This window comes from Lagopus leucura, unplaced genomic scaffold (genome assembly GCF_019238085.1).
Source record: "Lagopus leucura isolate 7727_CA_CO unplaced genomic scaffold, USGS_WTPT01 Super-Scaffold_73, whole genome shotgun sequence".
Taxonomy (NCBI): domain Eukaryota; kingdom Metazoa; phylum Chordata; class Aves; order Galliformes; family Phasianidae; genus Lagopus; species Lagopus leucura.
In genome coordinates, this window is record NW_024962252.1 from 54,837,837 (window position 1) to 54,853,735 (window position 15,899).

Sequence of the window (15,899 nt, forward strand, 5' to 3'; positions counted from 1 at the left end):
TCAGTACAGTATTTGTAGCTGTTATCAAATAGATTACAAAAATACCATTTAAAAAACAAAAAACAAAAACAAAAAAAAAAACACAAAGAAATACCGGAAAATTAAAAGGAGTATTTCAGAAACCTTTCAAACAGGCAGTCTTTCAAATGCTGCACTGCAGCATTACCTAACTGTCCACTTATTAAACATGTTTTACCAATGCAAGTCTAGCCATCCCAGAAGAAAATGTGTCTTGCCACCACTCCTAGCACTAAAATTTGAACTACATACTTTCAAAAGTGTACAGCTCTGTCAAGCTATCACTGTGAAATTAAAACAGTTGATAACACTCCATGTTCACTGCCAAAACTCCGCCTTTATGTTCAGAAGACAAAATTGTTAACTGCAATCAAACCATAAGCCACACAACTAAAATATTTCCTAGCTTCAAGAATTCTATACTTCAAAGACCACTCTATCTCTGTGATTCAAGTCAATCCTCTGGAACTCCTCATCATGGTTATTCATCCTGAGATGCCAACCTGCACTTGCTGAGCTGGTACTGCCTTGCATTACAAAGTAATTCTTAACTGAATATTTGTGAAATTTCCCAGAGTTTTGTCCGAGCATACAGCTGTAAAGAGCCACACCTGAAATGCAGAGAAGGTGCACTGAATACAACTAGAAAGGCTTGTGAAAGAGACAGGGAAATGGAAATTAGGATTTCTGAAGTACTTTGACAGTTCTGAGATCAAGATACCCTTCAATTTAATGAGTTACCTCTCAAGTTTCTGAATCACTTGTTCTCCCTCTGCAGGTCCTCAGACCAATAAGCACAGGCATTTGTTGGACTCTGTTCAGAGATACTAAGAGTAATTCCTTCCTGTTCCATACCCTTTGGTGGGTATATAAATAACAAGAGAGTTAGAAGGAGGGGAAAAGAATGTGTGAGTCACCAGGGGATTTTTCATTTGTAAATGGCATTTGTAAGGCTAACATTGAAATAATTCATCCAATTCTGCTTTCTTGATTTTAAAGAGGTTATTATGGGGGAATCAGAAAAGGCCAAAGGACAAAGGAAGTTACAACTAAGCGAACAGAAAGAAAGTGAGCAACTCAAGAACTGAATCTCACTTATGATATCATGATTATTTGATTGTAACAACCTAAGTTATAAGAATTTCCTGCTGGGAAGAGATACTAGGTACTTTTGGACTGATTTGTGGATGTGTCGTAAAAGCCAAAATAGTATAAATTAGAAAGAATTTTTTAGCAGATGGGAAGACAATTCATTAGAACTAGCAATCATTGTAAGAAAGCTCTTGAGTCCACAGATCAAAGCTAGGAAAGTTATAAACAATTTACTTCCATTAAGCTACTAGGACCCGTAAACAAATAGCATATAAAGTTTATATTGAGATTTAATGAGCTACTGTGATCTGAAAATTAATAAATATTTTAATAGAAGAGTACAGTGGGCTATGATGTGATGGCTTGTTATACCTCTGGATTCAAGTCAATTGACCATCTACATATCCAACAGAAACCTATGCTGTTCAAAGAATAAAGCATCCTTACATCCATCACCAAGCAACACAGCGATCTTGATGCAGTATGATTTTTTTCCTCCCATTAGAGTTCATACGTTAACAGCAGTCTGTGCAGTGCTTTCTCAAAACAAAGTCCCCAAGCCTATTTTATGACATAAAGAAGCAAAACGGCATTGGCAATTTCAAGAGGAAACTGAGATTTTCACCAACCCTCTGCTGTTGAAACATAATTGAGCAGTTACAGGTATTGAAAGACATTACTAATTCAGGCTAGCTTTTAAGCATTAACTGTTTGCCAGAAAAGAAAGGTAATTTAGTAAATAAATTTCACAAAATATCTGTAGAGCCATTCCAAACTATCTGGATAAAAATGAAGCTACCCATCTAAAGTCCAATATAGTTCAATGTATATGTGAGTTTTCTCAAAATTTTGGAGGCTAACTTAAACAAATAATCTAAAGATAGATACCACTGAGGATAATATTACATAGTGAGGAATACAGATTACCCCATACAGTGCTTTCTGCCTGTACTCAGTAATTTTTTCCTGTGGTGCTATTAAGAACTATATGGAATATTTTTACTATAATGCATTAAAAACATCAATCCTCGCTATAGCAATTCTGCTATGAAATCTCTGATGAAAATCATAGAAATGACCAGTTATGCCTACATCAATATATGTACTGGGAAATACAGGATAGTAAAGTACAGAAGTAGTGTGTTCCTCTTGCTTTTAAAGACACATTATAAACAGAAAATAAAGTATTTTCTTGATATTAGTGGATGTCATGTATTAGCTGTCATCCAAGAAGGTGTGGATCAACTGAAGGAAGTATAGAGGAGTGTAACAAATAGGATCAGACATCTAGAAGACATGTTCTACTGAAAGAAATGACTTTGTTTAGTCTATAGAAATAGAAGACTGAGGAAAGATATGATAACAGTTCAACTGTGTAAAAGGTCATTGCAATAATTCTGCTTCATACCAACAAGGGATAAGGCAAGGAGTGGGCTTAAATTAGAGCAAACAGGAGTTAATGATTAAGAGAACTATTTCATGGGACATCGACAACTTAAGCTTTACATTCTTAAAGCCTGTCTATTTAAAAATTATATCGAGTGTATGTAAAGAAGATCTAAATTTACTAAAAAGAGTGTATTATTGCACAAACAAAAAATAGATCTGTTGCTGAGGACTTTAAGACAAAGAGACTGGGGTAGAATCACCCAAGTGTTGATATAGAAAAATGCAACTCAATGAAAGACTGAGATTAATTTCTTTATCCATAATGCCCCAAAGCTGAATATCTGTTCTGAATGTTTACTTCACAACTAACCCTCACTTTTACACAATCTTTCAATTTTCATTTTGTTGCTGGATCACCGAAGACCAAGTAACACAGGTAAGAGATGCAACAATTTATTCTGCCTATTTAGTATTGATACAAATGATAATAATAAAATAAGAAACAAGGCAGACATTTAAAAATAACATTATGGGTAAGATGGGACAGAATTTCAAAATTGCACATAATTCTAATTCAGTCAGGGAACACATAATGAAAAAGATCCAAATTAAGGAGCTGTTCTTCTTACCTTACAATTTAAATATGTCTTTCTGATGTTAAGAGAAAAGCATTTCACTCTTTCTCCACTCAGTCTTGTTTATTATCAAACTCCGTTGTAACCATTCTCTTTTCTACAAATCATTTAGAGAAGTTTCAAAAGCAGAAATACTAGTAACTGTTAACTAATCACTGGCATTCAAACAATTTATCAGTGTTTACTCCAAAGCCAGTCTTTCACTTTCATCTTTAAGCTGGGAAAAGTTCTTGAGAGGAATGCAAGATTTCTTACTTAACTCAGTGGCAGTCTCGTGACAAAACAGGCAATATTCACACCTAGTGATCGATATGAGAAAAACTGTTTCTTGCTATGTTTACTTCATAAAAAGAGCAACAGGAATTTCTGTATGCGTATATCACCCGGAGATGATAAAAAACTATAGAAACCTACCTAAATCAGAGCATTTTGCTAGTTTTCTCTTTCTATATGTTTCATTTTTATTTCCAGAGATACCTAATAGAATTTTTGGTAGAACCATACTCAGTCCCTACACTACTTTTCTGTGCTAAACAGAGGAAAAAATTTAGTCATCCCACAGAATGACAGGCATTTTAATAAAAAATTATATTGGTCATAGTAATTACATTGTTTCTATTAGATGCCCTCTAGTCTAACAGACATTTTGCACAGTATACTTCTAGTCATGAGACAGCTGGGAAATATACCATTCCATACAGTTCAAAGCCCTGCTTTGCAGGCAAATATAAATATTATTTCATCAAGGAAACATTCCTGTCAAAAACTGGCTCTCAAAATATAGCTCACATCTTCAAGTAGCTGAGATTTGGATTGAACCATTCTGCTAAGTGAGCACTGAATTAAGATTAAGGAATCAATAAATATGAATTAATCTTCCTCTGACAGTGAATTTGCAAAAATAAATATTGGATAGGAACTTAATCACAAAAAAGAGAATGCATAACCTGAAAAAGTGGTCACTCTGATCCAATATTGATTTTTGAATTAAATTTCTTACTGCCTCCATAATCAGACATACAGAAACCAAGAATGTTGAGAAGTTTTTCTTTTTCATCATTAATCTTGGTCTAAATAGCAATATATTACATATCTGTGAGAAGCATTCACCAAATACAGAGCTAAGCATACATAGGAGAAAGCAGTTACTGCTAGCAAAATCTCAATAAATGTTATTGTCCTGGGCTCAGGCTGGAATTTCAAGTAGCTTCCTCAGCAGTAAAAAGTTATGGCGATTCACTTTAGCAGCTTATTACCTTGAATACTTCTTTTGAAAAAAGCTTTGCAGCCCTCACAAGACCAGACCCCATAGTGGTAGCCTGAAGCATAGTCGTTGCACACAGCACAGTACCGGGTCTCCTTGGTGGACTCCATGGACAGACTCCCTTTCTCATTGGTACTAGACATCCTCTCTCGAATGCTGTGGCGCCTGTTATCAGAGCTTGGCCTGTTAGCAGCAGAAAAACAAAAGAAAAACAAATGTTTCAGCATTGTTAAGTCTCATCCACTCCTAAGGACTAAGAAAGAAGAGCAAATCTGTTTTTGAAGATCTAGATTTTGAACAGATAGGGAAAAAAATATTGACTTTGTATCTTGCTTTCTAATTGGTTCTAATTGGAGCAGTGTAGAAATCATTAAATACTGAGAAATTTTTCACAAATTAATCTATTAATCTGACGTTACTAAGCACTGTACCTTGAAAAATTTTAATAAAAAAAAAAAGCAATTTTTAGTGTACCTTCTCCTGTCCAAAGGGTACAGCATGACTGAAGTATCAATAAATAGTTTGAAAATGAAAACAGAACAAATCTATAGCATAAATGGCAATTAATTCACATTTTGTAAGAGGTTATTACAGCTCATTGCCATAGGCTTGATAAACAAGATTCAGAGATGAGAGGATGTGAAAATAACAAGTGGAACAGCAGTAATCTCCGAGGTTGCTCCTTAGAAGGTAAGCAGTCACACGCTTTGCAGTAAGAATCTGAACTACAAATTGCTTGGAAGAAAAATCCAATTCGGTGTGTCAACATCATACAAGTTAAAGCATGAAGTATGCTATTGTTTACAGTAACTACATACTTACCATTCATGTTTTAATTACTGTTTAGTTAACAGGTGGCTCTTGACTCCTGAGTCCTAACCTTTTTTCAAAGTATCCTAGGAAACCTGGGGGTCTTATTCAGATTTCATCTTACATACCCAAATTTGTCACATTTCCTTCTTCAGGGCAAAAAAATATCCTGGATTTTGATGAATTGAGACATCTGGCACCAACAGTCCCTCCTGTTCCAAATCATTACTCTTCTATGGCTTTCTGATGAATATTATTCTCAACTGTTCTCTTTCATCTAGGCAAAACTCCCCAACACCTCCTGCTGCAGTCCAACCTGTACTCCCAAAAGCTTTATATCAGCCAAAATCACCCATACACTCTTACATGTGCTGCCAACCATCACCCAAATATATACTTTCTGTCCCACTGTGTATATACTTTCTGTTCCAAAATATTACATATTTTCATTGAAGAACATTGAATGAATAACAGTTACTGGAGAAACAGACTGACTTGCCCTGTGAGACCTTACAACTGCTACTGGCATCATTCAGGAAAGCTGCATTTTTTAAACTCAGAATTCTTTACCAAGCCTTATATACCAGCTAATTTCAAAAACTTATTTGTAATGTCCTTTTATTTTCCCTAGGATCTGTGCAAGACAGAAAAAACTGCAAATGGTGAAGCTCTGACATGGCACAACTGTTTTTTAAGCAATGTGTGAAAACCAGAATGTGTCAGAATTCTGAAAATGTGAATTTGCAAAAGTAGGAAGAAAAAGAAATCATTTCCTATTTCAGATGTCAGAGCATGAAAAAGCAAAAACAGAATATTTTATGAATCTCTATGCAATACATGCATGATACTTATAAGTACCTATCCAAATCTGCCAAACCAGATAGTTTTCCTATTCTTCTTCTAGTCTTGAATTTTTCTTTGATTTTGCTTTGTCTCAGTGTCTCATTTAATTAGCTTCATTTTTATCTGAGAACTGATCAGTTACGGTTTCTTATCTTCCCTACCCTGCTCCTTCTAGCTTGCAGCTAGATCATTTAATCAATTTTTCACCTTTTCAAAATATTTATTTCCACTCAGATCAAGATTAGACTCACATGTATATTTTTACTCAAAATAAGAAAATAAGAAATAACTGAAAAATTGCCTGAAACAAATAGAGAGAAAAGCTTCTCCTTTCTAGAATAGTTAAGAGATTTCACACACAAACACACACACACACACAGAAAAAGCAAAATCTGAAAGTTTTGCTTCCTACAAATACACAGAGGATCAGTGGTGAAAGGGATCACAGTAAGGCAAGAGACTAACACAATTACTCATGCCTGCCAATAATGCATCTGCATTTTATATTTTACTTAGCTAACATTTGTCTTTCTGCTAACAAAATTATATTGAAAGTCCACTACAAATCTTTTGTACAGACCTTCATCAAACAAAATGAGTCCAAAGGACCTTGCCAGCTTCTACTCCCAACACACAGTAAAATCAGTCACTTAAGCACCACTTCAGGCAAAGTTTTGAACATTGGCCTTACAGAACCATCACATTAAGGCCCTTGTGAACCACAGTGGGATGAAAAAATAGAAAGTCTCCAGTCTGATCCTCAAACGGACTAACAGTCTGCCAACCCTTTCCATTTATACCACGGCAATGAAATCGAATAATAAATAAACTTTCCATTATCACAACCAAAGTACTTTTTAGAAGATACGAGGAAGATCCTCTTTGGAAAAAGAGGATCTCGCTAATGCAGAGTTTGCAAAATCAAAGTAACATCTCACATTTCATCCATAAATCATCTACTAGCTTATGCACATCACAGACCACTGATGCTGTTTCTGACACAAAATAACATTCTGCTCTTCATCCAGTTTTCAGTTAGGTTTCAACTGTTAGCCTTCCGGAGAACATCATGCAACAACCTAAACCAATTTTAATAATGTTGGCAAGACTACCCTACCCAAAATACAACAGCAAACTTTTCAACACTTTCCTTTGTAAGCTATGCAAACAATAACAAAAGAAAGATCAAAAGTTCTTGTCAACTATTTTTACCAAAGAGAAACACATATCAAAAAAAAAGAAAACCCCAGATAAAGACCTTCCTACAAGTCCCCCAGTGAAATAGAATAGATTAGAGAGCAAAAAACCTCAGGGAACACATGATTTACTGTTTTTTTTCCAAATATAACAATACAGCAGACATATAAAATTGAAATGCTTTGGAGCTTAAAAAGCGGGACAAGCAGTTTTTTATATTCACTTTCACGTTTACCACTTATGCCACACTGAATCTGTTCTTCAGTAAATTTGTTAGCAAACAAAACACCTCTGTTTTCATAGAACTATAGAATAGAATGGTTTGGGTCAGAAGCGGCCTTTAAGACCATCTAGTTCCAGTCCTCTTGCTATAGGCAGGGACACCTCCCACAAGACCAGGTTGCTCAGAGCCCCATCCAGCATGGCCTTACATGTTTCCAGGAGGGGGCATTCACAACCTCTCTGGGCAGCCTGTTGCAGTGTCTCACCACCCTCACAGTACAGAATTTGTTCCTAATATCTAGTCTAAATCTACCCTCTTCCAGTTTAAAATCATTTCCCCTTGTCCTGTCACAACATGCCCTTATAAATAATCCCTCCCCATCTTTCCTGTAGGGCCCCTTCAGGTTCTGGAAGGCCACTATATAAGGATTCCTCTGAGCCTTTATTTCTCCGGCTGAAGATCCGCAAACATTTTAGACATTCACAGGTCATCTGAAACTCTAAAGCAGACCAGAGATCTTTAACCTCATGTTGACTATAAGACAAAAGTAATATATATATGAGGGAATTGCAGTTTTGTAATGTAAACTATATTTTTATGTCATAACTGATTGGCGGGAAGGATGAATTTAATGAACCCACAGTGCACAATCCAGCCAAAAGTGAGGTAAGGCCCAATTTATTCACAACTCATTTTATCTAAAATAAAGAGATTTCATAGGAAGGAAAGGTTGAGGGGAAACATTTTTGAGCAGTTAAAGGAGACACCTTGAGAAAGACTATGTATTCATTTTAATACAAGATTGTGCAGACAAATATTTTTCTTACCAGATTAGTTGGAACTTTTCAGTGTAAAGATCCTCAGAAGCAATGTTCTTTTCAAGTGAAACCAAGGTCTAGCAAGGATAAAGCTTTCCATGCAATAGACTTAGTCTATGAGCTATTATACTATTCAATATGAAACTAATTAATTTGCTGTTTATTTTACACCACATGGTGTAAAATATTTATAAAATATTATTTATCCAGAGTTAATTGAAAATACTTAAAAGATATCACAAGAAGTAGTGCAGTAGGAACAACCAAGTATACAAACAGAAAAATGCTAAGCACATTAAGTGCCTCAAAACTGTGCTCTCAGACAGTAGATCCAATGAATATGGAAAAAAAGATCATATGCTACTCATGAAAAATTAAAACAAATACCCCTAAATGTCGATGATTGTAATTTAGCTAAATACAACTTGATGTATTGATGTAACCTGATAGAGAGAGAGAGCAGTGTTACATGTAGTTGTATACCAAGCAGCTAAATTGACACTACATTTTAGGTTAGACAGGATCCCAGGAGGTGGTCCTAAATTAGACAACAGTTGCCATTAAATGGGTTACCACAGTGAAGATGGGTTCTAGCAATAGAAACAGGAAACAGCAGCAATCTTTGGCTGAACCTCCACTGTTGATTAAGTTTAGCTGGTGCTCATCAAAGGGACTGATTCCAGGACTACAGCCTCCCCAGAAGAGCAAGATTTCATCTATGCAGCCAAGGGGGAATGATCTTTGCATACCTCTGGCCTGAACCCCAGCCTGGGAGAAGGTTACTTAGACAGGCAAAACCCCGCCTGGGGATGTCAACTTATTAAGCAGTGAGAGCCACAGTGCTGATGCTCGTGTCTGTGCCTTGGCCTAGTTTAGTCAACTAATATAGGTGCAAGCTTTTTTTTCTCCATTATCCTCAGCTGTTCCCTTATCCCCTTACAGTTTGCTGTCTACCCCACTAAATGTAATGTTAATTCCTTTAATCTTACTTATTTGGACAATTTGACTTATTTCAGAAATCTTGCTCATCTCTTCTTCAAAAGGTGAATGCAGGGAAACATAAACAGTACTACAGGAGCAGATATTCCTGAGCTAGTGTAGCGAATGATTGACTTAAAGAAATAATTGACACAAACAATGAGGAAAGAAAATGGGAAGAGTATTAAAAATAATAGAAGTTATAGGCTAAAGCCAATAAATTAAAAAAAAAAAAATGGCAATGAAACCAATTGAAAATAGGACAGAAGTCAGCACAGGGGAAGAAAATAATTTTTAAAAATGAAATATAATTGAAAGGTGAGAAATTAAGGAAAAATGCAATGAAATGAAATTATCTGAAAGCTAAATAATAAAGTATTCTTAAAAAATTTACAGCACTGTGTATCAGAAAATGTGTTTTACAGTCTGAAGACACTGGCATGTTTTCTTTGGAACTAGAATAAAACACAATTTGATTTGATAACTAAAGTAAAATGACTTCAGAAAAATAGCCCAATGTTGACCAGCCAATGATAGCATTGAGGAAGGGTTCTGTCAACATGAGGAAGGGTTCTGTCAACATGAAAACAAAAGCATATCTTCATAGATCATCAAAATTTCTTGATTTCAAGAAAATTTCAAAGAAATTAAACTTTTCCTTTGGCATTGGTTTAATCCTTTTTCTTCATCGTTTAGTCAGGTTAGTTTTAAGATGAGTGATCGAAGTAGTGTATTTGGATTTGACAAACCAAATTACTGGAAAATACTGAATATTCTGTTGGGGTGGTAGTAAGGTGGTTCTTTAAAAGGTAAAACATTCAACATGGATAATGGTTCAGCAGACCTGTAATTTAAATTCCTGAAATAAATAAATAAATAAATAAATACTCACCCTTTTGGAATAAGACAAAATGAAACTTGATCTACTGAATTCAGAGAAATTTATTCTGTTTACTCTATTTCTCAGTTTGGTCAGACTTAATTATAACAGAGTAATTTTCATTAGTCTTTTACTTGTGTAGAAAAAGGTTGGAAAAAAACCTTAAAGATCATCAAGTCCAACCTCTAACCAAGTCTAACCATACTCCCCTAACTCTAACAACCCTCTGCTAAATCATGCCCCTAAACACCACATCCAAACAGTTTTTAAACACATCCAGGTATGATGATGTGATCACCTCCCTGGGGAGCCTATTCCTGTGCTTAACAACCCTTTCTGTAAAGAAGTGTTTCCTGATATCCAACCTAAACTTACCCTGGCACAACTTGATGCCATTTCCCCTCGTCCTGTCATCTGTCACCAGTGAGAAGAGACCAGCCCTGCTGTCACTGCAATCACCTTTCAGGAATTTGAAGAGAGCAATAAGGTCTCCCCTCAGCCTTCTCTCCCCCAGACTAAATAGCCCCAGTTCCTTCAGTGGCTCCTCATAGGGCATATTCTCCAAGCCCTTCACAAGCCTCATTGCCCTTCTTTGGACCTGCTCCAGCACCTCAATGTCCTTTCAACATATATATATATATATATATATATATGCCAGCATATATTAAAGGAAGATTATGATTTTAAATATATTATATGGTTGAACTGCACCTTGCAAACACAACCTAAAGTTCTGTTGTTTCCTCCTACAGGAGGAAAAACATGCATATTAACTTTAATTGTAGGAAAATACTTTCCACAAGGCAACAGCTCATCAGTGCACAGAAGACAGAAAATTTATTAAATGAGCAGTTATTCTGCCTTTGTTTTGTATTGCTTTTTGTCCCTAACTGCTCAGCATCTGGATCATTGCTCACAACACACTAGCCAAATACAACTTTATCATCAGAATTAATTTTATTTCAGTATTGCCATGTGACTATAACATTTGAGTAGCTAATGAATGTATTTTTTTCTAATTGAGTCAAAAGGATGAAAAATGAGGCTGAGAGATTAAGGTCAAAAGTATATACAGAGTCATGTTCAAACATGAGTTTTTAAGTACCTACCATTAAATAGCATTTTATATGTTCAGAGTGCTACTTCTCTTGTCTACAATTGCAAGGGTAAATGTTCAACACTTAGGTAAGTCAGACTGCAGGACTTCCATTCAGCAAAAAGAAAATTACAGTACAACACAAGACTAATTGTAAAGACTTTGATTTAAAAGATTTCTGAACTACATAGAAGTATTTGTGACAGACAGAGAACTCAGTTCGTAAGTCCAGCAATCAACTGCCTTCATGTAATATTTCTTTGAATTTGCCTCATTCCATTTATTTACGAATAGTTGTCAGAATTTATGGTTGTAGAGAATTTATAGTGTTATATTTCACTATATAAATAAAACACATTCAGATTTGTTCCTTTTCATATATTGAGGCAGAAGTTGTCCTATGATGATCCCATAAGTTAAATAATTATCATTATAATAATAACTACATCCAAAAGTGGAAGCAAAATGTTTTGCACAGGTCACCAAATTTTAGGCTTATGCAGAACACATGTTGCAAACTGTTTTGCCTGTGTGCAGCTTCTTACCTTCTGAAAAGAATGCTTAGCTAAACAAAATTTTTATCTTTTAGCCTCATATAAATGAGGCTATAAATATGGTCATGGAGAGCAGGCCCAGAACATACTGGTGCACTTCCCTTAATGCAGGAGGCAACAGCAAGAGAGGACTCTTAGTCCCTACTCGAGCATTGTGGAAGAAGAATATTGGTGATACTTGTTAACAGCTGTAAATAGTGACACTCCAAGTCACTACTCCAGAATAGAAGAAATAAAGCATAGTAAATACTGCCAATGGCCATGCCTGCCTTGCCCTCCTGCGGTTGTTCTTTTTCAAGTATTCTCACTTGATCTACTCAGCCCCTCTTTCCCATTCTTACATTTAGCTTCACCTTTTCCTTCCAGTCTCAACTTCCTTGTCCAGAAAAAACAAATTCTGGTGCCTGGAGTGACACTTCAAAGCTACTTCTCCTCTCCCCAAAGTCTCCTCATGAAAAACTCTCTTTCCTCCTGCTTATTTTCTTTCTGTCTCAGGCTAGAAGGTTCTATTCTTCTGCATCTATCCTCTCAACCCAATCTGCCGTGGCTACTTAGTTCCTATTAATCTTAACATTCAGTCCTATTTCCCTTTGGTCCACTTCTCATGTTCCACAAGCACAACCTGAGATTTGCAATTTAAAAAGGATTGAGGAACCTTAGAATCATTATAATCACATACATATCTCATTAATCATAAAGGAAACAAAATTATATGAATTTTCACCAAAGCTGAACTTAAAAGTTCTGAAATTACATAATGAGCAGTTCGTTATAAATGCTAGGAACTACCTACAAGTAAAACTAAAATGCTTCATCAGTCCAAACAGAATTTAAACATTTAAAGTTTTTGTTTTTTTTTTTATTTTTATTTTTTAATCTCTATGATAGCTTTAAAACTAAGAAATTTCACTTACATAAAGAGCGTTGTGTTGTGTGACTTGCACTTCCATATTTTCTTCTCTGGACTGAGGCAGCATCTGTTACAGTGCAAGCCTGCATGCCACTGGAGACCTAAGGGTCTGGGCACCAGAACACTGCCCGTGGGGTAAAATGAGTACTAGAACCATACCTCTGACCAACCAAGAGAGATGTCATAATAGCCACAGTATGTGATAATCACCATAACGTATAATTTTTTTCAAAGTTTTGATAAAAAAATATTTAAATATCAAAGCATTCTTTCTTATGAAATACACATTCACAAATAAGCACATACATAATATGCAAAAACAGCCAAACAAACAAATGAAAAAAACCTCTACAGATGTGTTCAGAGAGATACTTCTACTTTAACCGCATGCCAAAGTTACTACAAACTCTACCACTAGTCAAATTACACTGTGGTCTCGATGTGAAAACAACATAAATAGATCTACAGAAATTGCATATCTTGCAATTGCTGTATACTTGTATGCTAAAATACAAAGTTCAGCTTTAGTAAACAGGGGACAGAATATCCCTTAACAGACTATATATAGACCTGCCTCACAGGTCTCCTCATTTCAACTTTCCCTGACTACACTTCTGATGAAAAAGGCTGTTTCCATGTCTGTTTGGTGCTTTTACCACCTAATATCCAGCCTACATCATTCTCTGCTCTGAGATCCTCAGCTATTTCCACTTATTCTGGAGAGCAACACAGTCACAGTTCCCTCAGTACAAATCTTCCCTTCCCTTCCACATCTCAACCTACAGTCTTCTCACCACAAATTCTCCTAGTTCTCCCATCTTCTCATTGCTCTCATTCAGGGAATGAAACTTTGAATGAGGCTTTGCTAGCTTCTCCTAAAACAGCATACTTATCTCTTCACCTGTTTCAGTCTTCAAAGAATAAAATTTGCCTTTCCTGTTATGTTACTACTCCATTGGATTTAGTTTATGATTCTCTCTACCCTTTAGATTTTTTCTCAGAATCCTTTTCCCTAATCAGTAATTCCTCAGTTGTTACGTTTTTACAACAGATTTCTCCTTCCTAAAAAGGCTGGGGACTGCACTGATCCTGAATGATTTCAGAAGTGTTTGATGTTTCAACTTCTATTCCAGCAAACGGCTCTAGAAGGGTTCTCTTTCTTACATACTTAAATTTCAAGTGGTCCATTTACAGATTTCTGCTACTTCTAGCATTGTCAGATACCATTTGCTTATTTAAAAATTAACAGCACTATTTTGCTGTACGTTTTTAATTTGTGATCACTGGATGTCCTTCTGCTTTCTTAGGAGAAATAAGAAGTACCTGTGAAATGACCATTTTGATCCACTTCCCCAGGATCCAAATTAATAACCAGCCAACTTGCTCAGGGTTTTTTTGCCCATTCATACCTCCTGGCAGTTGGTCTGGGAGCTGTCTCTGACAGTCTCACATTCAGTCAGGCAACCTCACAGACTCTGGTGTATGAGGAGCCATATAATCTGAGAAAACATCTTTATTCAGTGCCTAAAAGTATGCCAAACTTGACGGAGAAGCTGCTGACAGACAGAGTGCCTGTGGGCACTGCATAGATCTGATTTTCTGGAAGCAATACTAAGCTGGTGTGTGGCACAGTAGCTCTGGGGACAGAAGGGACAGGAGACTGAATGTGGAAATCAGCTATGACCAGAAGTATGTCAAAGATAAGAGCCAGATGGGCAAAAGGTCTGAGAGGGAAAGGACAAATCACTTTAGTGTAAACAATCTGAAGAATGAAATATGTTTGAAAAGCTGGAAGTATGAAAAAAAAAAATAGAAAAAAAAAGCCAGCTCCAGCTGAGTATGTCTGGTGTATACCCTCTGCAGCCTTCATTCTTACAGAAATATCTGGTTACCCTTATCTCTATTAAAGACTAAGCTGAAAACTTGTACTACTGCATTTCTTACATCATTCTTAGAATTAAAATATGGCATTTATGAAAAAGCTGAAGTTCAGTCTTTCATATAAGAATGTAGTACAACATCGAGAACAATTTTTTTCACTGAGTTTCACTGCTCCTCGTGAGCTTTCTTCAGAATTACTCAGTAACTACACTTATTTTTCATTTTCTTTTCAATTTCCAAATAAACTAGCACAGTTCTACCATCTGAAGGGAGAAGGTTAAATGCTCAGTAGACTCAGTAGACTTGAAAAGAGTGTTTCAGGAAATGCTGTCAGATTACTACACTTACCTCCAGACTATTTCAAAGGTAAATGCCAGTAAAAACAGAAAAATTAGTCATAAATCTTCCTTCACATCGCCCTTATGGGGTTTTCATGGGTTCAAGTGTTCCTTTTACTCTTAGGCAAGCCCTCTGTCCAAATATTTCAGATGCACATGATTAGACTGCAGTTTAGCCAATTACCCAGAGCTTCTTTGAATTCCCATAGTAATCTTTCAACGATGAGCACTAAACGGTACGTTTTTAGAGCAAAATGATTGAAGGACATAAATGTTGGCTCTCTCACACCATGATACATAAAATAAGAATGCAGATTGTATAACACATTACAATTCAGAAGACACGGTTCCAAAAAATCCAAACTAAACTGATAAATTATTTCAAATGGCTATTTTTCTTAAAATAACATTTTGAACTCGCAAAGTAACTTTAAATGGTACCCTCCATTTTAAAATGAATTTTTGAAATAAAAACACTGGTACAGCCACATGCAGGCCCACAATGAAATCAGTGGTCTCTGGGCCACAGGAAAATAAACCTTGACAAAATAAAGGACTTTCTGAAGTCATACTTTTAAGTATACTGAAGTGCATGTGGGCCTCCTGAATGAATTAAGGAATAGAGGAAGAGACAAAAGTCTTTTTCCAATAAGCTTACCAATCAGGCCATCTACAACACCCTATGCCAACTTCAAGAGTATAGGAGAAAGACTGAGGTGAGATGCTTGATGACATCATATGGACAGCTGGAAAGGAGCTGTTCATTTTGGGAAAATCTATGCAAAAGGCACAGTTGACACCTACATGTAAAAATCATATGATGTGGTTTACCCACATCTCATGCCTAACACAATAAACACAGTCTCTGCACAACTTGGGCTAATGGTGCACAATTGAGGGGCCCAGTGAAAGAAAGACAAGTTTTTAATTGTACAGACTTAACTGCACTTCAGACAGCTTAATCAAAAACAAT

General features: G+C 36.0%; 1 protein-coding gene across 1 annotated transcript in view; it reads right to left on the reverse strand.

Moving 5' to 3' along the window:
• Positions 1-15,899, reverse strand: part of ESR1 (estrogen receptor 1) — a 153,198-nt gene that overhangs the window by 73,049 nt on the left and 64,250 nt on the right. The window contains 1 exon segment of the mRNA XM_042889989.1: positions 4,391-4,581. Within this exon segment, the coding sequence (XP_042745923.1) occupies positions 4,391-4,581 (191 nt within the window).